This window comes from Vitis vinifera, chromosome 8 (assembly GCF_030704535.1).
Source record: "Vitis vinifera cultivar Pinot Noir 40024 chromosome 8, ASM3070453v1".
Taxonomy (NCBI): domain Eukaryota; kingdom Viridiplantae; phylum Streptophyta; class Magnoliopsida; order Vitales; family Vitaceae; genus Vitis; species Vitis vinifera.
Genome location: NC_081812.1, coordinates 23,456,889 through 23,484,862, shown reverse-complemented (window position 1 = coordinate 23,484,862; position 27,974 = coordinate 23,456,889). Strand labels below are relative to the sequence as shown.

Sequence of the window (27,974 nt, the reverse complement as noted above, 5' to 3'; positions counted from 1 at the left end):
ATTTATTTTTTTAAGTTTTTAAAAATAATATATTTCCTAAATATATATTTTTAAAATTAATTTTTATCCAAAATTAGTTAAACATATTTAAAAAAAATTAAAGAATAGAAAATTATTTATAAGAAGGGTCTCCGAGTAATTCCCCCTCCCTGGATTCCTTCTAAATTAATTTCGTGGAATAGAAAACAAATTTTTACCGCAGGTCAACCAATAAGGGCAATCCAACGGTGGATACTTAAATCATACATTAACGGAATCACTGAAAACTCAAAAGGACCGCCCGATAGAACTTTTACCACTGAAATCAACGGCCAAGATTCGACAGTGGAGAAGGAGCATATAAATACAGTACACCCCTCCCCACGGGACTACCGCGTTAAGAACACCACTTTACCGTTCTCTCTCTCCTTTCAAAATTAGGGCTTAATAAAACCCTTCCCCCTCTCTCTCACACACCGAAGTCAGCAACCATGGCCACCGACTCCGACATGAGTTCCTGGACCGATCTCCTCCACTCCTCCACGAAGCTTCTCGAACAAGCCGCTCCTTCGGCTCAGTTCCCTCCTCTCCAGGTTCTTCTTTCGTTGCCTTCTTTTTATAATTCTAGTTTCGGATGCCCTGAAAATGCAGGAAACTAAATTAGTCAAAACTATATTCAAAGGGATAACCAGAAGTTGGTATGTTTTATTTTGGATTTATCTCAATATTCGTCTGATTGATGAGAAAACGTAGCGAGAGAAGAGGAATTCGAACTTTCATCGTACGTTTCTCACAGAATAGGAATCTTGGAATGGGAAAAATTTAAGCTGGAAGTAGTACAACTACTTGGCTTGGTTGAATCCGGTTTTCATTTTTCACGAGGACAAAAACAATGGAAAAACGTTTGGAGGAAAATTGTTATTTTATCTTCATTTTTCATTTCCAAATAATGAAAGTCTGTCGGAACGAATTGAAATAGTTGCATTAGGTTCGTCTCATGTGGGTTTGTTTCCCCTACTAATTGGAAATCCTAATGTAGACATGGGAATGCAAGTGAAAAATGCTGGTCCACACCTAAGATTAAAAATGTTACTCCCTTTTATTTTCCTCAACCTGTCTGGCACTGTACGAAGCATCTGAATACCTAAATCTCCTGAAACTGAGTTCACTATTTGCGTCTATTTCAGAGGAACTTAGACCAATTAGAAGCGTTATCTAAGAAGCTAAAGTCAAAAACCCTAAGAGCTGAAGCTCCATCACAATCCGTTGCAGCCACAAGGTACATCCCCTCTCTCTCTCCTTAGCTCTCTCTCTAGCATTCTAGGGCAAAATCAGAGCAATATTATTACTGCAGTTTAGGTTTTTTCTGAAGCTATTCCATTTGATATTTGGAAAATGATACTTCCTTCAATTGATCTACTGTGAAACACCCCCTCTGTGTGATGTGGCAATATATTTTAATTAATGAGTAAATAATGGATGATTGCTTGGAATAGAAGAACTATTATAGTGGCATGATGCATATCACCCTGAATGGAATAGTTGAAGCATTCAGTCTGAAAGTGTATCATCACTTTTAATAGTTCACGTTCTTCATTTTTCCTAGTTTTGTTTTTCTCCCATAAATGTTCTTGTTTGTTTCGCTTACAGGTTATTGGCACGTGAGGGACTAAATGCAGAACAGCTTGCTCGGGATCTCAAGTCTTTTGAGTTGAAGGTGAATGCTCCTTGTGCATTGATTTTGATCCCCGATCTTGCTTGATTGACTGCAGAATTCTTAATCGTTTCACATGGTTCACGAGTTGCTTTGTATGCAAAAGTTCTTATAAAATGTATATCCATGCTCTATGGAGTTTTACATATTTTTTCTACCTGATGTTATGTTTTGGACTAATAACTATTGCCCACATGGAAAAAAATATTTCAGGGTATGTTTGGCAATATTTTTAAGAACAGTTTCTAAACAAACCCTCAAGCTATTGCTCTTCTCTTTCCTTTTGTGTATGCTCAAGTGTGTCAATTCATAGCCCTTATTAGTTCTCACAACTAGAATTTGGTGTTTATAACAAATATATGCTCCAAGATAGAACCAAAATATTGAATTTGATTAGTTCAATTTATGTGAATCATCAAAAATAGAAAATTACAAGCAGGATAGAATATTATATACCATGTAGAGAAATGAAAGAAATTCTACTCTTCTAGGTAGGAGGGAGGGGTTTTCACGAACTGAATGTTTAATTTTGACAAGGATCTCCCATTCAACTGGCTCTGACAAAATGGTGTAGGGCAAGATGGTTTCTGGAATAAAGTCTGTTTTTTTTTTTGGAAACAGGGCATAAGATGGTTGGAAAAAGCAGAAGTTTCTATATTCTCCTTGAATGTTTTCATGGATGGGTGTTATTGGAGTTGGGGCCTAGAGTCTTTTCTCCATAATTTCCTTGTTTGGGTCAAGATGGGTTTTGTTGGAGATTGGCGTGTAAAAGTGCAGAATAAAAGGATTTTCTTCTTGTGAGAACTCTTTCCTTTGGAGCTGAAAAATTTCTCATGTAGTCATTGTATTTGTGGAGTTCCCTATTGGAGATAGGGACTATCCCAATGGCTTTGATTTGCCTCCTGTAACTTTGTTAAGGCTTACTGTCCTTATACCACATGTGTGCTTGACTCCCTTTTTGCTTTCTTTTCTAACAAATTTCCAAAAAAAATAAAATAAAATAAAAGAAGAAAAAGAAAAGGAAAAGAAAAAAATAAAGAGAAAAATGAGATATCTATCTTCTCTCCAATATCTCCTAATCATTAGGAAGGAGTTGAGTAGAAGGCTTCTATACCTCGAGGTAGGAACTTAAGATGGAAGTGGTAGAGAGAGAGAGTACTGAAGCTATCCTCTTTCCACTAATTAGCTTGATTCCTGATTACTCCTTCCTTTAATAATCAAAGGCTGAGAACACCATGTCCTTAACCATGTTAAGGAATGACAGATGGTCCCTGCATTTTTTTATTTTTGACCTATCAGAAAAAAAGCATGGAATATATGTCATGCTTAGACATTATATTTCGATCAAAGAGCAAACTGATTGGTAAAGATAATAAAATGCAGTTGGAAATCTCCATATATTTTATTGTAAAGATTTAATTTGGAAATATCCATACATTTTATTAGATAAACTTAATTTAAATGCTTGTGATCTTTTTATCCATAGGTCCTTTTTCTCATTGTCTAATTTGTATTATGATTTTCATTTAATTTATTGGCTAGCCATGTAGCTCTTCGCTATCAAATTTCTCTAAATTTTTCTTTTTCTTGATTATTATTATTATTATTACTTTTTTATTTTTACCTTTTTCTAGTCTCTGTTCCAATTTCTTTTCAAATATACTTTTGCTTATTTATTTTTTTCTCCTTCTTGAAGACAACATTTGAGGATGTTTTCCCTGCTGAGGCAACAAGTGTCGAGGAATACCTGCAGCAGGTAGAATTCACTGCTTTAATTGTTTAGTGGCAATACAAATTACAAATATCAATGTCTTGATTCTTATTATCATTAGTTTCTATTTTTATTAATTTTAGATTGCTTCGATCGGCATATGTGTTTATTGGCATCTAATGGTGTGGCATAATTGATACCCTTTGTCAGTTTTATAGTAACATGTTATTTCTTGTTTATGACATCAAAGAAAAGGAGTGATTTCAGTGGTTAAATTCATGCGTGTAATCTATAGAATAAAGAACCACACTTGTAGAATCATCCTTAACAACTTAATGCTCATTAAAAAATCATTTTCATTTTAATATTAGAGCACACAAGTTTTGAAGTGAAGAAAAATTTGAGAGTTTATTATAATTTTCTATGACATCTCTTTTTCTGTCTTTATTTTCTTTGTTTGGAAGGGTGGAGAGATGTTGAAGTTTGGTTGTTTCCCCTGAGCCAATGACATTTGTCATGAGCCACAAGCAATGGCCATATATTAGTCAGTAGTCAATCTTGCTGCCTGACATTTCTGTTACTATTCACGAGCAGTAATAATACAAAAGAGAAAAACTAAATCTTGATTTTGTGGCTTGGCTACTACCTTTTCAGATGAAGTACTTATATAAATGTTAAAAAAATTATCGACACTTCCAAAGTGGCTGAAGTTCAATTTGTAGTTAAGAGTTTAAAACCCTGTCCATGTATGCATTATTTTTAGGCTTGGAGAATTTCTTCAAAAGTTTTGTAAAAAAAATTATTGACGCTTCCAAAGTGACTGAAGCTCAATTTGTAGCTAAGAGTTTAAAACACTGTCCATGCATGCATTATTTTTTTTTTTGATAGGACATGCATTATTTTTAGGCTTGGAGAATCTCTTCAAAATCCCTGAATAAGGCATATAAACACAATGGGGGAATATGGATTCTAACTTTCCTTTTGAAAGGGTAGAAGAAAAAATTAAGGGCGAGAGACATGACCAGATTCACCACTGACAAAGTCATAGCATGAGTTTCTTCTTTTCTCTCTTTCTATCTCTCTCTTTTTCCTCTCCCTAAGAAAGAGTTATGTCTACACACCTGTCTTTTTAGCACATGAGTTCAGACCTTGACAGCACTAAAGTGTTTCCTGTCTTCTTCCCCCTGTCAATTATGAGTAATTTTTTTGTTGGCAATTAAAGTTTCATGGATGATCTCTTATATCATGTGTCTGTTTAACTATGCTGTCTGAGTGACATGGCTGTATTTTGTACAAAATTTTCATATTTGGTTGCATGGTATTACTGTCTTTGAACTATCTTACAAGTTACAATGTTTAGGTTTTTCAAACACATGCCTTAAGAATGATTGGCATTTGCAGCTTGATCATATTGTTTTGCTATATTTGCACCTCAGGTTCATGAGATGGCAATAGTTTCCGCTATCCAGGAAGCACAGAAAGATAACCTTAAAAGTTTTAATGATTACATGATGAAAGTTATGGAGGTCAGTGCACTATTATGGGTTCATGTGATGTTTTTCAATCCTTCTTTCTTTCTTTCATGCACACAATCTTCTGTTGTGTTGACAAGAAGTACAAACAGTTTAATGAAGTCCAAGGAAATATTTTTTTTGCCCTTGTTGCTTTTAGCCCTGACTTCAGTGTGGAATTCAATATTTGACAGGAGGATTGGCAAAAGGAAAAAAGGGATTTCCTTCAAAGCTTGAGCCGCATATCAACATTGCCCAAGACTAATATTAGTGATTCAAGCACTGGGGCTACTCGTCCAGGTCAAATTGCATCCATGATTTCCAGTCCTCAGGTTTCATCTGGTCTGTCTAGTATGGAGCTTGTACCTCTAGCTAACAAGCCTGTCCTCGAGAAAAAAACTTCTGTTTATGCTGAGGTTGTGAAGAATCTCAACAGTGCAAGAGAGCGTGGCTTACCATTTAAGGTATGCTTCGTTACGTGTTATTCTAAAGTTCTTTTCTTCTCTCTATAGTAATTATACAATCAAGCCTCTGGTTAGGATATGAATGTTACGATATATCAAGCAATGATCTCATCTTGGTGGTTGTGCACTTGGATTAAGTTATTTCTCTGGTTTACTATTTTACTTTTTGACTTCTTTTTTAAAATGTATTCCTTCTTATTAGCCTGCTACAGCTTTCAAGGGTGCTTATGATAGTTTGGGCCTTGAGACATCTGGTGGCAAATCTGTTAACATGCAGAAGATTTGGCACCTGATTCAGGTATGCTTTCCAATTATAAGCTCAGGTTATCTTTCATTATTTTCTGGCAAGTGGTTAATGGTTCAATTATTTGACAGACATTAATGGGTGAGGATACAGCTGCTCAATGGAATGTTTCAAAAAAAATGTCATTAGTAATTGGTGCTAGGCGCCACCTCGAATGGGGACATGAGAAATATATGATAGATACGATACAAAGTCATCCTGCACAGGTAATAAAGTTGTTTATCATAATCTTAGTGCTGGTTGATGGTGTCATATACTTCCATGAGCACTAATGTTTTGATCAATTATCGCTTCTCTGTTTGTTCAGCTAACTCTTAGTATACTTCCTTGCTCATTTGAATTATTTTTTTCATAATGATTGAAGAACCTTAGCATTTTTGCTTCTGTGGAGCAGCTCTTAGTTACCTGATGTGGTTTTTTTTTTCCCCTGATCATCCTTTTGATCCAAGTGTAGGCTGCTCTTGGTGGGGTTGTTGGAAATCTGCAAAGAATCCATGCCTTTCTTCGGGTTTGTCATAATATTTCTATATTCAGTTGTTAATGGTTTTGATGTTGGGGAGTCTGGATGCCTATTTACCCATAATTACTAGTTTTTTTTTCTATTTCTCCCATGGCAGATTCGTTTGAGAGACTATGGGGTTCTAGATTTTGATGCAGGTGATGCTCGTAGACAACCTCCTGTTGATACCACTTGGCAGCAGGTTTTGTGCCCTTCTATCCTGATTCTGTACCTTTTACCCAGCATTTTCCTTCATGGAAGCCTTTGATTTTAATGTACACATGCAAGATATGATGATTGGTCAATCCTGTCCTTGGTGATGTAGCTAGTTAACATGCTGATTCATCGTATTTTCCTTTTCTGTGGTTCCTCAAATTATGTCATAGTCTCAGATTACATGGTAGCTCACAAGTTGAAATCAATGTTGTATCTGGAAGCCTTTGATTTTGATGTGCACATGCAAGAAATGATGATTCATCAATCCTGTCCTTGGTGATTTAGCTAGTTAACATGCTACTTCATCTTATATTCTCTTGCTTTGATTGCTCAAATTATGTTGTACCCTCAGATTCCATGTTAGCTGACAAGTTTAAATCAATGTGGTATCTGAAAGCTTCAATTGAGAAAATTTGCATAATCTCTAAAAGTTGTACCATGTTTGAGTTATGTTGTACGGGTTTGAGTCCCGGTTTCAGGTACAAGTATGTGTCTAGATGTCTAGTTCTTCACACCCACGACTTGAATATAGGATCTCAATAATGGGTGAACATTTGGATGTGGCATAATAGAAGGGGAAAAAAAAAGAAAGAAAAATTTAATTAGTGATCAATCAAAAGCAAAAATATAATTGATAAGAACTCCTGTCTTTTCTATTTTATCCGTCTTTTCTTTCTTATCCTTAAATATTTTTTTGGAAATTTATTTTCCAGCAATTTTTTACCCTTTCTAAGGTAATTATCAGTTAAACAGGTAGGAAAAAAAAAATCAATCAAAATCAAACAGCCATATCTGAATCAAAGTAGGGAGTATCTAATAAGGTCACCACTCCTACACCCATTGTGTGTCAAATGGGTGAGCTGGGTGAATCTATACTCTTTATAGAAACTGTAACTTCAAATTTTTGTGGATATCCTGAATTAATGGGGGGACTGGATTATTAATTTAGGGCATGTGTATGGTTGATTAAGTTGGTCTTTTTTCTTTATCTGCTTTTGTGTGGGCCTGGTACACTTTTTTACGAGTCCACTCTCTCTCTCTCTTTGTTTTCTTTTGTTTCTTAGGGTTTTGTAATAATGACTAGAGGAAGTATGGAAGAGAATTAGAATACCTTTCAGTTGCTTTTCATGCAAATGATTGTAAGCAAGCAAGATGAATGCCATTTGAAATCACAAGTTCATATAGAATGGAAAAATCACTTAATTTATTTCTTTTATTTATTATGTTGTTCACATATTAAATCTACTTGTAGCCTTCAATATCTAATTATGTTTTTGGAAATAGTGCCCATTCCATCTGACTCCTATTTCTACTTTGAAACAACAGATTTATTTTTGCTTGAGGACTGGGTATTACGAGGAAGCAATAGAGGTTGCCAGATCATCTCGTGTTTCAAATCAGTTTGCTTCTCAGGTATTGATTATTTATTGGTTGTACTTTATACATGGGAGTCTTTATTTGATCTTAGTCATTTTTGCCCTTCTTGACAGCTCACAGAATGGATTACTACAAGAGGTATGGTATCAGCAGAGATTGCAGCAGTTGCTTCAGAGGAATGCGATAAAATGTTAAGAATGGGCGATCGTGTGGGTCGTGCAGCATATGACAAAAAAAGGTTGCTGCTTTATGCTATCATATCTGGTTCTCGCAGGCATATTGATCGCTTGCTCAGAGATCTTCCAACTCTTTTCAATACCATAGAGGATTTCTTGTGGTTCAAATTGTCAGCTGTGCGGGACTGTCCAGGTGGATCCTCATCTGTTGTCCTGAATGAGGGCTTGGTACCATACAGTTTGGATGATTTGCAGAATTACCTAAATAAATTTGAGCCATCATATTATACAAAAAATGGAAAGGACCCTCTGGTATATCCATATGTTTTACTTCTAAGTATCCAGTTGCTACCAGCAGTCCTATACTTGTCTAAGGAAATGGGAGTTGAAGGGTATAATGTTGATGCTACCCATATATCAATTGTTCTAGCAGACCATGGGGTCCTTTCAGAAGGTGCTGGGGTAGGACAGAAATTGGGGGTGATGGATGCTTTTGCAGAGGCATCTAGCATAATCCGGCAGTACGGATCAGTGTATTTACGTGCTGGTGATCTTTCAACAGCATTAGAATATTATGCACAAGCTGCTGCTGCAGTGGGAGGTGGACAGTTGTCATGGACTGGAAGGGGCAATATAGATCAGCAATGGCAGAGAAATCTGATGCTGAAGCAACTCCTCACTGAACTGTTATTAAGGGATGGTGGGATTTATCTTTTACTTGGTCCGAGAGGTGCTGGAGAAGAAGGTGAACTGGCTCGTTTTCTGACTGATGTAAAAGCAAGACAGCAATTTCTGCTTGAAGCTTCTCGCCAGTGTCAGGATGCTGGGCTGTATGATCAAGTAATACTTCTTCTGCTCCTCCATTTTTTAACTTTTTACTTTTTTCCAGAGTTCTATACAAGTACAGTGGGAACTTGTATGAGCTTCACCATGCCCAAGTTGTGCTATTTGGCATGTTGCCGATAGGGATGAGTAGAATGATTGCATTGTCTTGTTCCAATTTAGAAAAATGGTAAGAGTAATGAAGATAATTATACTCGTAAACAATTATGAGTATTATAATTAGAATTATAATTACATAACACCTGGGAATCATAAAGGAAAAAAGTTCTTTCAAAATTTCAAGATTCTCCTTGGCTGGTTACTCTATTTTAAACTTTTGGCATTCCCAGTTTGTTGATCCGTGTAAAATCACATCCTACATAGCTTGCTTGATTGTGATGTTTGAGATGTTTTATACTGGATTATCTATTAATTAAGGGATATATTGTGCTACATGAATTTTATGGCTTATTTTATCATCACTTTTTATAATGCCTCATTTGTTGATCCGACTCTCGTTCAAAAAACCTTGGCTATTTCTTCTTTGGGATTCCACTATTAGCTTGAAAGTCAAACATTCAGCGGGTTTGTTTCTTTCTTCTCCCCTATCCCCAACATTATTTCTTTCTTTTTGTCTTCATTATTTATTTGGTTGAGCGGGAGCAAGGCAGAGATTTAGGGTTTTACGAAATGGTTTTATTTTCCAAGTTTGCATCTTATAAACATTCATCTTTGCTTCAACTATTCTTTGTCATCTTGTTCATTATTTTGTGTCTAGTCTGATGAATTCACCTCTTAATTTTACCACTAAATTACAGTCTATAGAAATTCAGAAGAGAATTGGGGCATTTTCAATGGCGTTGGATACAATTAATAAGTGCCTCTCTGAAGCAGTTTGTGCTTTGGCTCGTGGTAGATTGGATGGTGAGAGCCGAACTGCTGGGCTAATTCAGTCTGGCAATGAGATCCTGGAGACATACAAATATTTTCCTGAAGTCAGGTCAATTCTATACTTCACCATTTCATTAAATTATTTGGTGCCAATTTTGCTTCTACCAAATTTATGATGCATATTAAAACCTTTTTTTTTTCTGATAGACAAAGGCAAATTGAACAATAAACAGCCAAAAACAGGGGTGCACTCCATGTATACAGGCAGTATACAAACAAAACCCAACCAGGCTCTAGAAAGGAGAAACAAGACCTACAATAGGAGGTCTAGTCTCCATTAAGGACACCCAAAATTTCAAAAAAAGAGGGATTGTCTAATGCTAGAACCTACTGAGACCACTCTAATAGTGAACGGGTAAAGAGCTTTGTCAGACTTTGGTCAGACATCTTTTACTCCTGAAAAGTCCTTCGATTTCATTCTCCCCAAATATACCAAAAAAGACACATCGAAGCCAGTCTCCACACTACTCTTTTCTTCTTCCTCAGCCCCTTAACTTTCCATTTTAGAAGAAGATTTCTCACTGAATCCAGGAACACCCATACCAGTTTGAAAGAAGTTAACAACACAATCCAAAACATTCTTGTCTTGTCGCAATGAATCAAAATGTGGTTAGCTGATTATTCACTATCTTTACAAAGGCTGCTGCACCTATTGACCATGGACCATCCCCTCTTCATTAATGTGTCTACTGTTAAGATTTTTCCCCAAACTGCTTTCCAAACAAAAAAACAACTTCTAAGAGGAGCACACGAATCCCAGATCTCATTGGCAGGGAATAAAATATTGCTTTCATCCCGTAACGACTAATAATATGATTTGACACTAAACTTTCCCCTTCCATCATTCTTCCAAGCCAAAGAATCCTCCCCTTCTTCAACTTTTTGCACAGAAATATGTTCTAAAAAACGAGTCGCCTCCTCTAATTTCCAATCTTGGAAAGATCTTCTAAAATCCACCTCCCAACAACCGCCTCCACCCCCTTGCCTCCCCCAAAGGTCTGCCACTATAGCAAATTTGTGGGCTGCAATCCTGAATAGAGAAGGAAAAACATCCTTCAACTTAGAATCCCCAACCCAATTATCCCACCAAAAAACTTGTGTGTCTACCATTTCCAATACGGATACTAGTTCTAAGAATGAACTTTTCCCACCCTTTTCTAATGTCTTTCCAAAGGTTCAGCCCAAAATATAAACTGTTGTGTGAAAAGAGGATCTTAAAAACTGAGAGGTGTACCATAAAAGTCTATCGTGTGAAGCAAGTGTGAATTCCAGCAAAATGCTAGTACTCCCATATTTTATGTAGACTGACAAAATTCTCCGACTTGTTGAAGTGCAGATTACATACGAGTGTTCTATTGAGCACATGCATAACTCAGTTTGTCACATGCTTTTATGTATTCATGAATGTCCTGAATCTATTGAGTGTATATCATATTCATTTCGAAGTTCTCCAGAGAATTATGAACACCACAGGATTCTGTTTATCTGTTCCCTTGGCTCAAATTCATTCTCACTGGTGAGAATTTTGAAAAAAAATTCTTGGACTGAATTTCTTGAGTGTATGTCATGTTCATTTTTTAAAATAAGAACTATTGTTCTTATGCTGGTTAGTTTTATTGTTATTGTTGGCTTCCTGACTACTCCATCATATTATGACTGCTAGTTTGAGTTTGCAATGCTTTCATGTGGTGAAATAATTTCTAAGTGAATTGAGAATGACATAGTTAACACGGTTATTTTTTAGAAATATGAATTTTTCAGAGGATTCTGAACCATATCATCCTTTGATTAAGCACTAACTTGGATGTCGGCTTTCTTTTTTTATGGATATCAAGGTTTAAATTTCATAACTTGTCTCAGTACGTTATTATAAACTTATTTTTTTTGATGAGTAAAGGGAGCCCGCCCATCGTGGGCACGAGCTACTTTATTATATACTTATAATCACTTGAACTCAATGTGCAGTCTTCAAGAGAGGGAACATGTTATGGAGCAACAGACTGTACTAAGAGAGCTTGAGGCAATATTGTCTATCCATAAGTTGGCGAGAGTGGGCCATTATCTAGATGCCCTGAGGGAGGTTGCTAAACTTCCATTTCTTCCACTTGATCCACGAGCGCCAGATACCACACCTGATGTGTTTCAGAATTTATCTCCCCATGTCCAAGCTTGTGTGCCTGACCTTCTGAAGATTGCTCTCAGTTGTCTGGACTATGTGACGGATACTGATGGATCACTTCGGGCCTTGAGGACTAAGGTATGTTAAAAAAAATACTGAATTTTGATATTCCTCATATTTTAAATATCCAAATTATATGCCCTTCCTCCTGAAAGCCCTTTAGAATTTCTTGGCATTGGTAGCATTGGTAGGGTGTGTTATTTGAAATGCAAATTTTTGGTGTATTTATGTAAACTAATTTGTGTATGCCTTGAGATTGAATGTGATATAGTTAGTTTCATACTAACCCTGGTGACTGTTGGTTTACATTTTTTATGCCTTGCGTGAAACCGACCATAATTCTGCTGGATTGAGCTTGCTTTATCTAAAAGGTTTAAGACTTAATTAAAAATAAAATAAATTTATAAAGCAATAGCACCTTTAGTTTTACAGGCACATAGCAGAGTTTGTGATTGCCCCAGGTAATTCCATTCATGTTGCCCTTTTAGGTAGTTTATTTATTGTTTATAGATGTCCTGTTTCAATAAGTTGGTTAAGCCTTTGGATTTGATCTCACATTCATGGATTAGTGGCTCTTTAAATAATTTTCTTGGTAATGTGAAATTTTGAAAATGATCTTTTAGCAAATATTTGTGGGTTGTGGTCAGTTTCATGCTGATACCCTGAGTTGATAGAACCATCCATGTATGTCTAGTCTCTTCTTTTCTTGCTATACGAGGGTTTCCTCAATTTGGTCCATGGGATTTTGATGGTTTTCTCAAGTAAATCTGTAGCCTAGTAACAAGTCTAGTTAGTGAGTAATTGATGGATGATGTGTTTGGGATCTGACCAAGGTTGATTGGGTGAAAATCAAGGTAACCTAGGCATGGTGCAACAACAAAATGTAGCATGCTTCTTAACACGGTGTTTTTCTCGGTTTTTGATGGATGCATCCTTCTGACCTTTGCAGATTGCCAATTTTCTCGCAAACAATTTGAATAGGAACTGGCCTCGTGATTTGTACGAAAAGGTTGCTCGAACGTTGTGAACGAACAAAGGATAGGTAGTTTGAGATGCCACTTCCTTAGTCAAGCAACAAAATGTGGCAGTTTGAGATACCTGCATTCTGGAGATGTAAAATGACATGGTCCTTCGGTGTTGACGGCATCACAGATACATTTTGTACAAAAACAGTAAGACCAGGCTTTCATGAATCATGACTGCTGTTTTGTTTGTTTGATAATAGGAGAAAGAAATTAATGTTTTGCGGGACTTATTTTTCATACTATGAGTTGCAGTGGGCTGCCATTGTTAATATGAGCATCTTGCTATCAAGATTTTTACTTATTTCCCTTTTTTAAAGTTGATTACCATATTAGAAAAGAGAGAACTTGTTTTCGGTTCTTTCTTACAACACCTGCTGCAATAGTGAGCAAACTCGTTTCACTTGTTCATGATTAAATTCTATCCTTCTACCAGAAAGTGGATTCTGTAATAAAACAAATTTTAAAGCATTGGCTATGAAAGAACCCCAGGGTCGAGAAAAGCATGAATGTATGTATATATGTGAATGGGATGTTAAAACTGACGGAATTTCAAAGAAAAGTGCTAGTTATTGCAAAGGAATTGTCATTGCAACAAGAGAATGGAAATTGAAATTGTTTTAACAACATTACATCACAAAACAGATGATTTGTTACAAATGAATTTTCATTCCAACAACACTACTCACAATTATCTTTATCTTGCATCATCTCTATCTTGCATTCAAGCCTCCCAGGTCATGAGTCCCACAATCACCTTTTATCTTTGCATTGAAGTTCCCCAGGACACGAGTCTTTGAGTAGCAACAGCTTGAATACGAGTTTAGTTCGTAGATCAAGTCCAGTCTGGTCATTAATCTAGAGAAGCAAGCCAATAATCCTCACTCTCATATTTTCACTGTCTTCTCATTATCACAAACAATTCGAGCAAATCCATGTTTATGTTCCTAACTCAAACAAATCTATCTTCCATTCTTCTCCTGATAACTTTATCACTCATTGTTCTATCTTAATTTTACTTCCTTGTGCCGATAGGATGAAATATATTCCATACATCATCTAAGACAAACAATCTTTTATCTGTCATTACCCGCATTTGCTAAAAGATATAGTAACTTAATTTTAAAGTAGAAAAATTTCGTTAAAAGAAAAACTTTTTTGTTCGTTTTTATCATTTTAAAACTTTAAAAAATATAATTTTACTTCCTTGTGCCCTTCTTTTAACCTAATAACGATGGAAGGAAATATAAACCCTAATTTCATTCCATACATCATCTAAGAAAAAAGAGATGCACGGAAAAAACATATATTCCCAAGACCTCCTAAGCCAATTAACAATCATAACTCACGTTCGGTATCGTTATCTTGCCCTCCTCCCAACAGAAAAGCAGCCTTACCCAACTCTGCATCATCTCCTTGAGTTACAAGTCGTTCAAATCTCACAGCCATCTTAAGCATCACATGACATAATCCAGAACTAAAGCTCAAAAAACAGGAGTTTTGAGATTCCATACCTCCGGATATAGAGATTTGAGAGTTTGCTGCATCGGCCACACTGAGCCTGATTCGCTTGAGATATTTCCATGAAACCCTAATCTTCTTGGAATTTATTACAGAGCGAGTGAGACTTTAGAGGAGGGCCACGTGAAATGATTCCCTTTGTAAGCTGTGAAGGAGACAAAAAAATTAAAAAAAGGAAAATCATGTTACCATAAACCAATCCCAAATTTTTTTTTGACTTTTCAATTTAAGTGTAAGATAGAAAAGAAATAACCCCTTTCATACACTCAAATAGTGAATTTCCAAAATTATCCTTTTGTTTTTTCTCCCATACCCACCATCTGCTTCTCCCTCCCTCTCCACTGCAACTGGCCGTCATTCACACCTCTCTCCGGTCGGCAATCTCCCCTCTCTCCATTTCCTTCCCTCTTTTTCTCTCTCTTTCCTTCCCTTTCCACAACACCACCGCCACCACTACCAGCGACCCACTGCTCTTGCTGCCTCTCACCGGTGGCGACTGATGTGCCAAACTTTCTCAATTTTGTCATGTGTCGGTACCATAATCAAGATGCTGATCTTCGTATTGGTTTTTTCCAAATAGTTTGTTACTAATTTTTTAATGCTAGATAACTAAATTAAATCACTTATTTTCAGGCAGAAAACATCATAACTCTCTATGATGTTCCAAACATTTGACACATCCCTTTGCTACTAAGAGTAAGTAGTTCTTTAGTCCTTCAAAACTGTGTTTATTTCTCCTGTCTATAAAATACATTGAACATTTTCTTCACCATTTATTTAAATTAAAGTTTATGATTGAACATTGTCTTTTACTCGTTGTGTTGAGATTGTATTAAATTAAATTGACTGAATATGTGATTACTTAGAATATAACGTGATGTTATTGCTTGTTATTGAACTTTTGTGTTTTTTGAAAGCGCTTGGAATGCAAATCAGCCTTTCTTTATTAAATTGATGAATTGTAAAGAAGACGCCGGTGAGGTTTCAACAGATTTTGGTGTGGTGGACGAGGCGGCAGGGTAATTTTGTAAAGAAATTTAGAGTTATTGTTTGAGTGTATAAAATTGTAATTTGGTTTTTCATTCTACACTTAAATTAAAAAGTCAGAAAACAAAGTTTGAAAAGCTCAAATTTTTTGGGGTTGCGTATGGTAACGTGATTCCCCCATTAAAAGAAGTCCTCCATTCTTATCCTTACGTGGCTTTTGCAGACTAGTGGAGTAGTTCACTTTGGCTGGTCCAGTCTTTGCATTCATTACCCAACTTTCTATTTTTGAATTCTTCTTTCATGAATCATGGCCCAATTGCCTCACTTTTCCTTTGGGCCCGGTCACACCACTTCCTCGGTTCGAAAGAAATTAGTTTGGGAGATAATATGGAACCAAACAAATACCTTAAAAATAATTCAAATTTCACACTCAAAGATAATATGGAAGATGATATAAAATATGACTTATAATAATAAAAATAATATCCATATCATTAAAAAGTAGTAAAAGATAATTTCTTAGATCATAAAATACACAAAATCTTTACAACTTCTTAAGGAAAGGAAATAGATTAAAAGGTATTATGTAAATAGAATCATAAATTCAATATAAAAATAACCAAACAAACATAACCTGCTTTTTAACCTTATCAGGCCGAAACCATTGAGTATTGGGCCAAGCCTATTGGGGCGCCATTCAGTAGATACGGTTCATTTCACATGACCCACTTCTCCTGTCGTCCCTTTCATAAATTCTTCAATTAGGGTTTTTTCAAGCGAATTGCAGTCAGTGCGGCGCATGCAGCAAACGCAACTCTCAGCCAAATCTGGAGGTATGGGATTTCAATAGTTTCTGTTTTTCAAGATTTACCTTTCTAGTAAGTCGTACGATGATAAAGATGGTTGTGATATTTGAACTTCTTGCAAGAGATGATTTAGAGTCGGCTAAGGCTGTTTTTCTATGGAGAGGATCAATTGAGGTACGATCCACTAGATCATTGTATCATTGGGAGAAGGGCAAAGTGATGATAAGGAATGCAATTTTGGATTTGGCTTAGAGGGTCTTGGGAACATGTTCATCATTTGTGCCTCTCTTTTTTCTCAGACGATATGTGGAATGATACAAGGATTTATGATTCATTCCTATACTATTCTTTAAAATGAGGGGTACGAGGAAGTAAAATTATATATTTTAGAATTTTAAAATGATAAATTAAAGTGAATAAGTGTCATTATTTGTGAACTTTCCCATCTTTGAGATTGAGTTATCATATCTTCTAGTAAATGGGATTGGTTGCAGAAAAAAAGGTAAATTAGTGTTATTATATATTATACATGATGAGATTATTGGCACAGGAAAGAATAATCCAATATCTTGCATTAAAAATTTTTTAGAATAATATTTTTATTTTACAAATAATCTCTGAAGTGGAATAGAAGAAGCTTGAGTGGGAACTTAGAAATCATCTCTGGATAAGGAAGTAAAATTAAAAAATTTGGTGACATGGAGATTAAAAGATTTGATGGAGTATCAGATTAACACACAAGCCCATCGTTGGATGAGTCATAGATAGGTTTGATGATGAAGTTATAAGTCACAATGACAAGACAACTGCTCATTTGGAAGAATTTCAATTCAATGCAAAGCTTTAATCCTTATTGGAGGAGAAAGAAGAAAAGTGTGTCACTACTCATGCAGAACAAGGGTACAGAATCTTTTCTCATTTCTTTTTCTGTTTTCTTTTTAAAGAAAAAGTTTTTCAATATTAAAATTCTGCAAGTTTGACCAAAACTATTGGTGCAGTGACTTCTTATATTGTTTTTTATTTTCCTTTCTTTTTCTTGTTGCTTGTTTAGACAACTGGATTTCTAAAATTGAACTGTGATTTTTATCAGCAATTGATATAATGGAGGATGGAGCTAGTGATTCTGAAATCTATCTTCAAGATGCCAATGATGAAGAAGAACATTACTATACTTCTAGTTCCATATCCAAGTTACAATTTAGGTAGATTTTTAGAACAATAACTCCCATCAAGTTTCAAAATGGGCACTTTACAACCTAATTGTGTGTATTTTTCTCAGGAAAGATGTTTCCAAGGCAATTTGGAATGATGCAATGAGAATGGCTGAGGTTGTAGAAATGAAGGGCAAAATGTGGACAACAACAGGAATGCTTCATAGCGGCAAGATCTATTGCTCAATTGAGGAGACTCTGTATGAGATTTGCAGACTTTGATTTTAATTGTTGTTTTCTCATAATTTTTTTTATTGTTTGTTCCTTTGCCATTCTTTATATCACTTGACATGTGATAATGCAACTTCCACAAACCCAATATGAGTAATTGAGCGAGCTTTTGATTTAATATGTTTACCTTTATGAAAAGGATGCTATTGTGAGTCTTCCATATAGGAGCTAGAAAAAAAACCTTAGATGGCCTAGACAGCTGTGCAACCACAGTTTTAGACTTATGACTATATTGTTGTGCTACCATGTAAAGGATGGTCAAGTGGAGGATTTATTGATGGATTTAAAGTTGGTCAAATAGTCACCATTAGACACATTAAACATTGTGAACGATTGCTAATATTTTGAGTATGATATAATTACTTACAAGATTGCTAATATTTATATCTCATGTAATTCCTTTTTAACGCACAATGAGAGCTGAAAATGGTTCTATTTTCTTTGTAATTTTGTTGTTTTGCACCCCAATTTTCTTTGGTGCCTTGACAGAGGAAAAAGAAAAGCAACAGAAAGAGTAAGCAAAGGAGTAACGTAAACACTAAGCAATGCGTAATTTAACTTAGCAAAATTTCACCTATCAAAAAAAAAAAATTTAACTTAGCAAAATTTCCATTTATTATGTTGTCTAAATTAGCCGGTTTCAGCAAAACTTGAAGTTTATTCCAGAATGTGTTGGAGTTGAACCTATTAGTACTTAAGAAGTATTTTTTTGACAGACAAGCAGAATCTGATTAAAGGCGACAAACAAGGAGTCACATCCCATGTACACAAGGGGTTATACACAGGGGCACCAAAAAAAAAGGGAAAACCAAGTGACCTAACCATATACAGTTAACATTGTTAATGAATTTCATCAATGTAAAATTTTCATAGCTAAAGAGACCATTCTCAAAGGAACATAACTAGAAACTCCTTTAAATTTTAATTTGAAATCTCTTCCCTATTAAAAACATGATTGTTTTGCTCTCTCAAAATGTGCCAAAACAAGCAAAGGGGAGTTGAACACCAAACCTTCTTACTTTGTCTAGCCTCCAAAGTCTATAGCCTAACAAAAAGTCTTTGACTAAGTGGGTGTTTGGTAAACCAACTTAATAACTTAAACTAATTAACTTAATAACTTAATTTAAGTTAATAAGTAAACTAAGTATGTTTGGTAAAATAACTTAATGGTATGAATTAAAGTAAAAAACAACTTTAAGTAATAAGTAAAAACAATTAACTTATTCTCAACTCCACATTTTCATTTTACTCTTTTACCCCTATTTGCCTTGGTTAACTCTATGATCTCATTTACTATTCCACCACCTCCATTATTACTCGAGCTCCTTTGCACTAGTTATAATTTATGAAGATAAATATGTTAATTTGATGATTTAGAATAAATCTTAAGTTAATTTTATCAAACAATTTTAATACTTAAAAGTAAAATTAAATAGTAAGTTTTAAGTTAACAACTTAAGTATAATTTAACTTAAAGTCAACTTTTGATTGTATCTTTCTTACGTAGTAGTATTCGAGAAATATACAATAAAAAAAAAGACATTGATTTTAACCTTTCATGTAGTTTTTAAGGAGAACTAAATTTTTCTATAGGCATACAACAAATTATTCACATGTGTGATCTTTGGGGAGAAGACTAAGAAGTACTTGTTAGTTATACCCTTTTTTGTTAGTAATGTGTCTAAAGCTTTTTGTGTAGGTTTTTGGCTGAACTAGGGGCATTGCATCTATTGGATGATAATGATGTGCCTATTTCCTTAAAAGGTATATATGATAAGGTTTCACAAGGGAAGTGTGGATGTTGTTGGGAGTCTTTTGAGGCTTATAGGCACTTGAAGTCTCTTGGTTACATTGTTGGGCGGCATGGGATCCCTTGGACTTCGAAGGGTGCCAAAACTTGTTTGGATTCCCATCAAGGCACCCCGGAAGGCAACAGTAGAACAGATGAAGGATCAGAAGAAGAAAATTCCACCATAGAACTGGTCAATAATATGCACATTACTGAAGTTAAACTGCTTTTTGATGTCTATCTTCCTAATAGCAAGTTTAGGAAGTCTTCTCCAGGAGATCCAAGTTTTGTGCTCTGCTTAACCAGGTAAACCGTATTTCATTAAGTTTTCTGTGACAAACATTTTTTGCTAGGTTATGTTCAAATTTTCGCTTATGTTAGATGTAGCTATGATGTTTTTTTCTCAGGAGGCATGTTTAAGTTGTGTTCTTGACAAATGCGTAGAGTTTTTTTCCCAAATGTTGTGTGGTTTAAGACAAAATTATATGTCAAGATATCTATAAATGCTGAATTTTATTGGAAGTGGAAGTCATGCTTGTCATAGCTTTTCATAGTTGTGATACATCAAAGTACATTTTAACTCCTAGTATTACTGAAGGTTTACTACTTCCTATAAGGAAATTATTTTTAGTGGGCTATTTGAGTGGTGATTAATTGGATATTCATATCCATGTTTCTTTATTAAAATGTCATTTCCATTAATTTTGTGGAAATGTTCTTAAAAATTTGCAAGGGGACAGTTCCCATCATTAAAATCTTTTAAGGGGTGATGAATTCTTCCAGCATGAAGAGAAGCATGCTCCTTATGCTAAATGTTTGTATTTGAAGCAAGATTCTTGCTATGCTTTCCCTCTATTTCACAGAAATTATTTGCATAGCAAAAGCGGTGAAAACTTGGAAATGACAAATCTTCACTCAGTAGTTTCAAATTCTGTTTTCCAAGATTTGGGAGATGTAGGAAAGAAAAGATCAATTATGGTCCTAGTTAGTTACACAGAACTCGTATTGGTGTCACCTGGACTGCCCTGTTTGGTTAATATTTTGATAGGTTAAAGTAGTCTGAAAGAAGCAGGGGCTGTTGCATAATAATAATCAACCAAATAACTTTTTTTATATATAAAAAAAAAAATCTTCATGCCTAAGGTTGTGCTATGCTTTACTGCTCGTTTTGTGCTCTTATGTTGATTATGACTTCTCTGGAGCACCATAGGCTTGTTCGCTGACATTTTATAACATCTTTAGCTCTGTTAAAATGGGGAAATTTGGAATGTTACCATTCTTTTGGTTTATAACTAAAAAGAAGTGTTTGCTCTTGAAGAAAACACCTCTGGATTAGGCCATAACTATCATTTAATGGTCATTAGAATTCAGTCTTTTCATTTTCTAATGCTTCATTTCTTCTCCCTTGTATGCTTTTGGTTGCTTATTGTTGACATGTTCTAAAAACTGAACTGTTTTGTTTTCTGACATAGGGGTCATCCGCCATTGAAAACAGAGATTGAAGACCTTGAGAGACGGTGTGGTAGCATACCTTTCAAGTTTTTCCATGTATCGCATGGACGGGTCAGTTTCTTCTCCTTCAACAGAGTGGAACTTCCTGTTCTACCGTAGACAATCTGGATGAACTTTAAGGTGTACAAAATATGATGTTTGCTTTGAGAACATTATCAACATGGTAGGACATGGAAAACCGTTGGTCCCTGAGGAAAAGGTCCTGTAAAAAATATCCAGTTTACTCAAACTTTCGTCCATGTTAATATGCCTTTTGTCTTCTCCAAAATTTCAGAAGGGGTGATATTAGACGCCTGCGAATGGACTTCATCATAATTGAAGCAGTGAATTTTCATTTCCCATTTTTAAATTTTTGGACTCTTCTGCAACATAATCAAAATCTCATGATGTTGGATAACCCTATCAAACACATTGAAACTGAGCATCCCTCACTCCATGGGCTGGCTATTGGGCTGCTAACTCCATCTTTTCTTTATACCCAGCCATTAGACCTGGCCCAAAACTTATATCATTGTTTGGCTTCCCGGAAATTGGAAACTAGTCCTGGCACCAAGTGTTTAGTAAACATGGATATATTGGTACCTATATTATATCCAAAAGGATATATGTTTGAGTAGAACACTATCATAAAATAAATAAAAATATACATATTAAAGTTATTTTGGTAATTGACATAGGTACATTGAAAGATAGTGTTTATCAAAAAAAATTTTTTCCAGAAAAAATTAGTTTAAATTCTTTTAATACATTTATATTCATTTATTTTAAAAATTAAAAACTACTTTTATTAAAACATGTTTTTATTACATTTTAAATATAAAATTAAATCGATTTATATAAAATATTCTATTTGGGATTTAATTTTTAAAGTTTTATTATAAATTTATAGTGATAATTTTTTTCTATAAACATTAATTAATTTAAATAATTAAAATTATTAAAAATAATATTAATAATTTATCTTATCAAATTAATTTTAATTTATAAAATATTGGAACTTTATTATTATTATTTTTTATATTTGAGCAAATTTGTAATAAATTTATATTTTTAATATTTTAAAATAAAAACATTTAAAATTGAATAAAATTAAAAGGATAAATATAAAAAAATAAAAGTTAAGTGATGGTAATTTTTTAAAATAGGATTAATGAAATAAATATGAAAAATAATAAAAAATAAATAAACAAAGGGTAATATAAATTTAAAATAAAATATAAATTAAAAAAATTAGGATAAATTTGTTTTAAAATGGGCTTTTTTGAAAAATCACTGATAAATCGCCTGGTTTCTTGGCGATTAATCACCTATTTTCTTCCTTCCACATGCACATGTTGCGTCGAGAAATCATCGATAAATCAATAAATCGACAATATTTAGATGATTTTACCAATTTTTCCAAACGGATAATCGGCGTGTCCACCTCTATCGATATTTCGACAAAATATCCAGGCATTTTCATCCACGCCTGACACAACCTTTGGATGCAGTGGGCGGTGGGCCCAGGGTGGAAGTCCCAAGCTAAGAAGAGAGATCGGCCATTATCTTGACACCTACTTGGTTGTTTGAGGAACAAGTTATTATGATCTACTCTTTTCTGATGATACGTGTTTTTGAGAAAGGAGCAATTGTATGGCTCGGATTAGGCCAGTTCGGTCATGGCCCATTTTGGGCGTCCCTACACTTGCTCAAGTGGAAGCTGCACGCCCTCTTTTGTTTTGTAACCTTCCTTGATGTTGAGTGTCATTAGTGCTCCCACAGTGCCTTGGTCTCTTCAGACATGGCAATCTTGTCATTCCACAGGTGTCAAGGTCGGGGAATGCCTACTGGAAATGGGAGAAGAGTGTGCCACTCTCCCATTTGTTCATGTTAGATTGCATGGAGTGGACAAGAAAAGAAATATTTTGGAAGTGGCAAAGCTTGCTGCTACTTATCTCATCAACCATGTGACAAAGCTACTGACTGTCGTTCTTAGTCAACACTTGGAAATGATGTTGTGGTTGGGCCCCAGTTTGTCCCCCACACGTCACACACTCAAACTACATCGTCTATATTGCCTATTTTAGATTTACAGCTTTCCTGATGTCTACACGATTCTTTATAAAAGTTGGGAACTTCTCTTCCTATACAATCTTGACGCTCATCAAATGTTTGATTTTACTCATGGATTAACCTTAATATTATACTGTTTGACGGTGTTTCTATTTAAAATATTTTTAATTAAAATACTATTGAATTATATATCACTTCTTTTCTCCTTGTTTTCCTGTCTAAAAAAAAAAATCCTATATTTTTTTCAAAGGTCAAGTGGATCTTTGAGATCGGTTTCTACTATCATTTTCAAAGGCACCCAATTGGATTAATGATAGAAGTTTTACCAGGTTTAATTTATCAAGTTGAAAAAACAATGATTTTGAAGGGATTAAAAATGCCTTGTAATAATTAAAAACAATTTCTTGTAGAAATATGATATTAATTTATCAAACCTTTAAAAATCACTTTTAAGATTAAAAAAAAATATTCCAAGTGAATTTGAAACAATAAAATTACAACTAATTCCTCGAAAAATCATTTTTTAATTATACAATGCAGTATTAAAAAAACATGGATTATAAAGGCCAAATATTTAATGATTTTTCTTAGGAGTGTTTGGATTGTAGGGTAAAACACTAATAATTTTCAACATTTTAAAGCCAGTATCCTATTTTATATATATTTTCCATTTTATGAAATCAACAAAAATGAAAAGGTAAAAGGGGGATGGCATTCATTGCTGTTTCCAAATGAAAGAGCTCACACACTGTCCCTTCCTATTTATTTTGATGTTAAAAAGGAGAGAGGGTTGAAGTTTCGAGACTTTGTCTAATGACAACATGAGATGAGTATGAAAATTTGATTCAATTAAAAACTAAATGATATATATATAAATATATATATATATATAGAAAGTCTGTTGGCAAATCATTAAATGCTTAATTTATCTAAGGGGAAAAGAGCATCAATGGAAATGTTATGTATCCTCTTGTCTCCAATGCAACCCTTATTTTCTTTTCTTATATATGAAAAGCTCAGGCTTCATTGCAATAATCATATACAAGTTTACAATGGGTGAAGATCAAAATCAGCAAAACCATGAGGAAAATGGGGTGAAAGAAGCCCCCCATGTGGCTGTGGTGATGGTGCCATTTCCAGCGCAAGGCCATCTAAACCAACTTCTGCAACTCTCTCGCATCATCTCTTCCTACAACATACCAGTCCACTATGTGGGCTCTGCCACCCACATCAACCAAGCCAAGCTCAGACTCCAGGGTTGGGACCCTCTTCTGGAGCCTAATTTTCATTTTCATGACTTCCCAACTCCTCACTTTCACTCTCCTCCTCCTGATCCTGATGCCTCTGTGCAATTTCCTGCTCATCTGCAGCCATGTTTTGAGGCATCTTCAGAGCTTCGTGAGCCTGTTGCTGCGCTTCTACGTGAGCTTTCTCTTACAGTTGACAGGCTCATTGTGATTAATGACTCCCTCATGGGTTCTGTGGTTCAGGATTTTGTGGGTATTGGTAATGCTGAGTCCTACACTTTTCACAGTGTCTCCGTTTTCTCCATTTTCTTCTTCTTCTGGGAAAGTCTGGGAAGACCTGCGCTGGAGGGGGTCAAAATTCCAGAGGATGTTCCATCTCTGGACGGCTGCTTCACATTGGAGTTCTTCAAATTTTTGGTTTTCCAGCATGAGTTTAAGAAGCTCAGCTCTGGGAACCTCTACTACACATCCAAGTTGATAGAGGGCCCCTATGTGGATATACTTCGGGAAGAGGAGATTGATGGTGTGAAAAAGAAGGGATGGGCATTAGGGCCACTCAACCTGGTGACCACATACAGTGACAAAACATCAAATCCTGGGGACAAATGCTTGGAATGGCTTGACAAACAGGCTCCAAAGTCTGTCCTATTGGTTTCTTTTGGAACCTCAACTTCACTGACAGATGAACAGATCAAGGAGCTGGCGATTGGGTTGGAGCGCAGTGGGCACAAGTTCATCTGGTTATTGAGAGATGCGGATAAAGGAGATATTTTCAGCGAAGAAGTCAGGAGAAGTGAACTTCCAGAAGGGTATGAAGAGAGAATGAAGGAGACAGGAATGGGGGTGGTGGTGAGAGAGTGGGCGCCCCAACTGGAGATACTGGGGCACAGCTCCACGGGTGGATTGATGTGCCATTGTGGATGGAACTCATGCCTGGAGAGCATCAGCATGGGAGTGCCCATAGCAGCATGGCCCATGCACTCGGATCAGCCAAGAAACGCTGCTCTGGTGACACAAGTACTCCAAGTTGGTCTGGCTGTTAAGGAGTGGGCAGAGAGGGAGCAGCTGGTGGCAGCATCTGCCATTGAAAAGGCAGTGAGAAGGCTCATGGCATCAGAGGAAGGAAACGCTATGAGGAAGAAAGCACAACAACTAGGGAACTCCCTACAGAGGTCAATGGAAGAGGGTGGGGTTTCTCGCAAGGAGTTGGATGGTTTCATTGCTCACATCACTAGACAGCTTGGCTTCTGATGGCGGCATTTTACAATGTGATCAACTCTCACCCTGTATTAGGCAAGGAGGCCTAAGAATTTCTCTAAAATAAGTAGATGTTTTACAAGTATCTGATTATTAATATGCTACTTCTAAAGAAGTAAGAACATAGAGTTCAGAAATGGGATCAACTGACTTTTGGTCTTAATTTCACCACCATCCTCTGTGGGCAGTAACCTACTTTTAAAGTGATTTGAACAGGGTAGAAGCACTTTTTATAAAATGATTTTCTACATCAATGGCTGATAAATAGAATACATAACAAAATTATTTTTTTCTTATATAATATATAACAAAGGAAATTAAAAAAGAAAAATTTTGATTTATATTTAGGTTAAATATATCTCATCATTATTGACTTGAAATTTTGTCTTGTCAAATACTTCCTTATATTTTTTATTTAACTTTTTTCACTCATCATTAATGTTGAAGTTGAGGTTTTTTCCAACAACCTCAACTCTTTTGACGGCTGGAGATGGAGAGAAACTTCAACTTTTGGAGCCATGGGAAGCCTAATAGAAAGAGAAAACAAGGCAGTGAAAATACATTTTTCGGGGTTCCTAATGGATCACCCTTAAGGCTGTAGAAGGAATTTATTTTTAAAAGAAAATATTAATACTAAAACTATTTACATGTATTTTCATCATGGATATGTTTGAAAAATCTAATCTTTATGCTAAAAACTTTATTTCTAATTATTTTAAAAAATAAATTTTACAAATTATTTTTGAAAATGTTGTGAAATAAACCTTTAATTTTTTACGAGTGTGGTTCATATAAGTTCTCTCTTATTATTCTTTTAAAAACAGTTTTCTAATTCAAAAAGCATGTTTTTGACCATTTTTTTAAATTAAAAATAGGTTTCTAAAAAAATTATTTTGAAAACAAGTTATATTTTGAAAAGGTCTTAATTTATCAAAAGTAGAATGATATAAGTTATTGATTATTACAAATAAAAGATACCACAAATGAGATGATGCCACGTGTCATTATTTGTACTCTTCTAGTTTGGATATTGTGGTTGGGTGGCCTGAAAGTGAAGGTTGGAATCTTTTGTTGGATAAGTTGGCATAAAATGAAGAAAGGTATCAATCATTTGACTTAAATGCACTGAGACACACAACTCATTTGTACTATCGCTAGGCCTGTCCCAAATCCAGGACTAGGCGACACAGCACATCACTGGTGGGTCTCACTCTCAGCCCAGTAGGAAACACCGACTCTAAACCAAGATGGAGACAATTTTTACTTATTTTTATAGTAAATCTTCTTCCTCCACCATCACCCATTGAATGATGGGTTTGCTCCCATTTCAACAACTACCTCTAAGATGTAGGGTGTTTGAAAAGTATTATTGAAAATAATTTTTTGTTTTTTTTAAATATAACACAACTTTTTTAAAAAAAAATTATTCTGAAAAATAATAATTTTTATAATAAATTTAAATTTTTTAATTTATTTTTGAAGTATTTTAAGTAAATAATATTTTAAAACTTTTATGTAATATATAAATATATAATATTTTTATGAAAAAAATAAATCTAAAAAATTAATTTTAAAATTTGAATTTTTAAATAGACTTTTATTTTTTTTTAAATTGATAATAATTATTTTCAAACACATTCACATTTGAAAAATATTTTAAAAAATAATTTTTAAAAACTATTAATTGATGTTTTGTAAAATAAAAATTAATTTGAGATGTTGTTAACTACTTCTTATGATTTTTTAATATATTTTAAAAATAATTTTATTTTAAAACTTTAATTTTAATTATTCTTCCTAGTTTTATAGTTATTTTTTAAAGCTTAAAAAAAAGTGAAAATAATTAAAAATATTAGCCAAAAAGTATAAAAGTGTTTTTTATTTTGTTATTGTGAAATATGTTTTCTTTTTTTAAAAAAAAAAAACAAAAAAATATTTTAAAAAGTAGTTTCCACTTTCCAATGATGACTGAAGGCTCAGAATATCCTCCTTCCTTGATTAGAGAAATGAAAAAGGAAGATGGGATGTTAAAGGGACGAGTTCAAGAAATGGCAAAGAGGAGACAATGGACAATGAGCATGTGATCTGTAAACCCACTTTGCCTGCTCTCCTAACGTGCTTTACAAGTCAAGGATTCTTCCCCCCCATTCCTACCTTGATGTCAACTGTTTGGATTTACTTCTTTTTCATTTACTCATTTATCTTCTCTTTTCCTGAAAATTTCTCACCAATTTCTTTTTAATTTCTTTACCACAAAAAATACAATGTATATATATATATATATATATATAGAAAAAATAAATTAAAAAAAAAACCTAACAAAATTTATTGATTTCAAACCTATCATTTATTCTCCATGATCTATTTGATAGTTATTTTTAGAATATTTTTTTTATTCTTTAATGAAAAAATAATAATTTCTAATTTAGCATACAA

The 27,974-nt window shown here is 34.6% G+C and overlaps 3 protein-coding genes across 7 annotated transcripts; all 3 read left to right on the top strand.

Moving 5' to 3' along the window:
* The first annotated feature begins 378 nt into the window (after positions 1 to 378).
* LOC100252000 (nuclear pore complex protein NUP93A) lies at positions 379 to 13,229 on the top strand. Its single transcript, XM_002284368.4, has 15 exons — positions 379 to 572; positions 1,167 to 1,258; positions 1,630 to 1,696; positions 3,390 to 3,449; positions 4,841 to 4,930; positions 5,110 to 5,379; positions 5,582 to 5,677; positions 5,755 to 5,889; positions 6,138 to 6,191; positions 6,301 to 6,384; positions 7,725 to 7,811; positions 7,889 to 8,791; positions 9,592 to 9,773; positions 11,690 to 11,981; positions 12,853 to 13,229. Exons 1-15 carry the CDS (start codon positions 471 to 473, stop codon positions 12,928 to 12,930), a joined length of 2,592 nt encoding a protein of 863 aa, XP_002284404.1. The 5' UTR covers positions 379 to 470; the 3' UTR covers positions 12,931 to 13,229.
* A 1,482-nt stretch (positions 13,230 to 14,711) lies between these two features.
* LOC100257347 (uncharacterized) lies at positions 14,712 to 21,331 on the top strand. 5 transcript variants are annotated; one of them, XM_059739333.1, is made up of 7 exons: positions 14,712 to 14,975; positions 15,080 to 15,142; positions 15,364 to 16,266; positions 17,330 to 17,441; positions 17,519 to 17,650; positions 19,381 to 19,776; positions 20,943 to 21,331. In XM_059739333.1, the coding sequence occupies exons 3-7, from the start codon at positions 16,233 to 16,235 to the stop codon at positions 21,079 to 21,081; spliced, it is 813 nt and encodes a 270-aa protein (XP_059595316.1). In that variant the 5' UTR covers positions 14,712 to 14,975; positions 15,080 to 15,142; positions 15,364 to 16,232; the 3' UTR covers positions 21,082 to 21,331. The 5 variants fall into 5 exon arrangements, with proteins under 5 accessions (XP_059595316.1, XP_059595315.1, XP_002284389.1 ...); XM_059739332.1 differs by having other exon boundaries at positions 15,364 to 17,139; XM_059739334.1 differs by having other exon boundaries at positions 14,740 to 14,979; positions 16,088 to 16,266.
* A 2,642-nt stretch (positions 21,332 to 23,973) lies between these two features.
* On the top strand, positions 23,974 to 25,701 carry LOC100248679 (zeatin O-glucosyltransferase). The gene has a single exon (XM_002278660.4). The coding sequence runs from the start codon at positions 24,042 to 24,044 to the stop codon at positions 25,530 to 25,532; it is 1,491 nt and encodes a 496-aa protein (XP_002278696.2). The 5' UTR covers positions 23,974 to 24,041; the 3' UTR covers positions 25,533 to 25,701.
* The last annotated feature ends 2,273 nt before the right edge of the window (positions 25,702 to 27,974 follow it).

Bases quoted from the DNA above. Each gene is read 5' to 3' on its own strand.
- LOC100252000 (XM_002284368.4), top strand. From the start codon at position 471: ATGGCCACCGACTCCGACATGAGTTCCTGGACCGATCTCCTCCACTCC. The intron at 6,385-7,724 runs GTTTTGTGCCCT...TTGAAACAACAG, and splicing joins TTGATACCACTTGGCAGCAG to ATTTATTTTTGCTTGAGGAC. The intron at 11,982-12,852 runs GTATGTTAAAAA...TGACCTTTGCAG, and splicing joins TTCGGGCCTTGAGGACTAAG to ATTGCCAATTTTCTCGCAAA.
- LOC100257347 (XM_059739332.1), top strand. From the start codon at position 17,034: ATGACAAGACAACTGCTCATTTGGAAGAATTTCAATTCAATGCAAAGC. The intron at 17,140-17,329 runs GTACAGAATCTT...GATTTTTATCAG, and splicing joins ACTACTCATGCAGAACAAGG to CAATTGATATAATGGAGGAT. The intron at 17,442-17,518 runs GTAGATTTTTAG...TATTTTTCTCAG, and splicing joins ATATCCAAGTTACAATTTAG to GAAAGATGTTTCCAAGGCAA.
- LOC100248679 (XM_002278660.4), top strand. From the start codon at position 24,042: ATGAAAAGCTCAGGCTTCATTGCAATAATCATATACAAGTTTACAATG.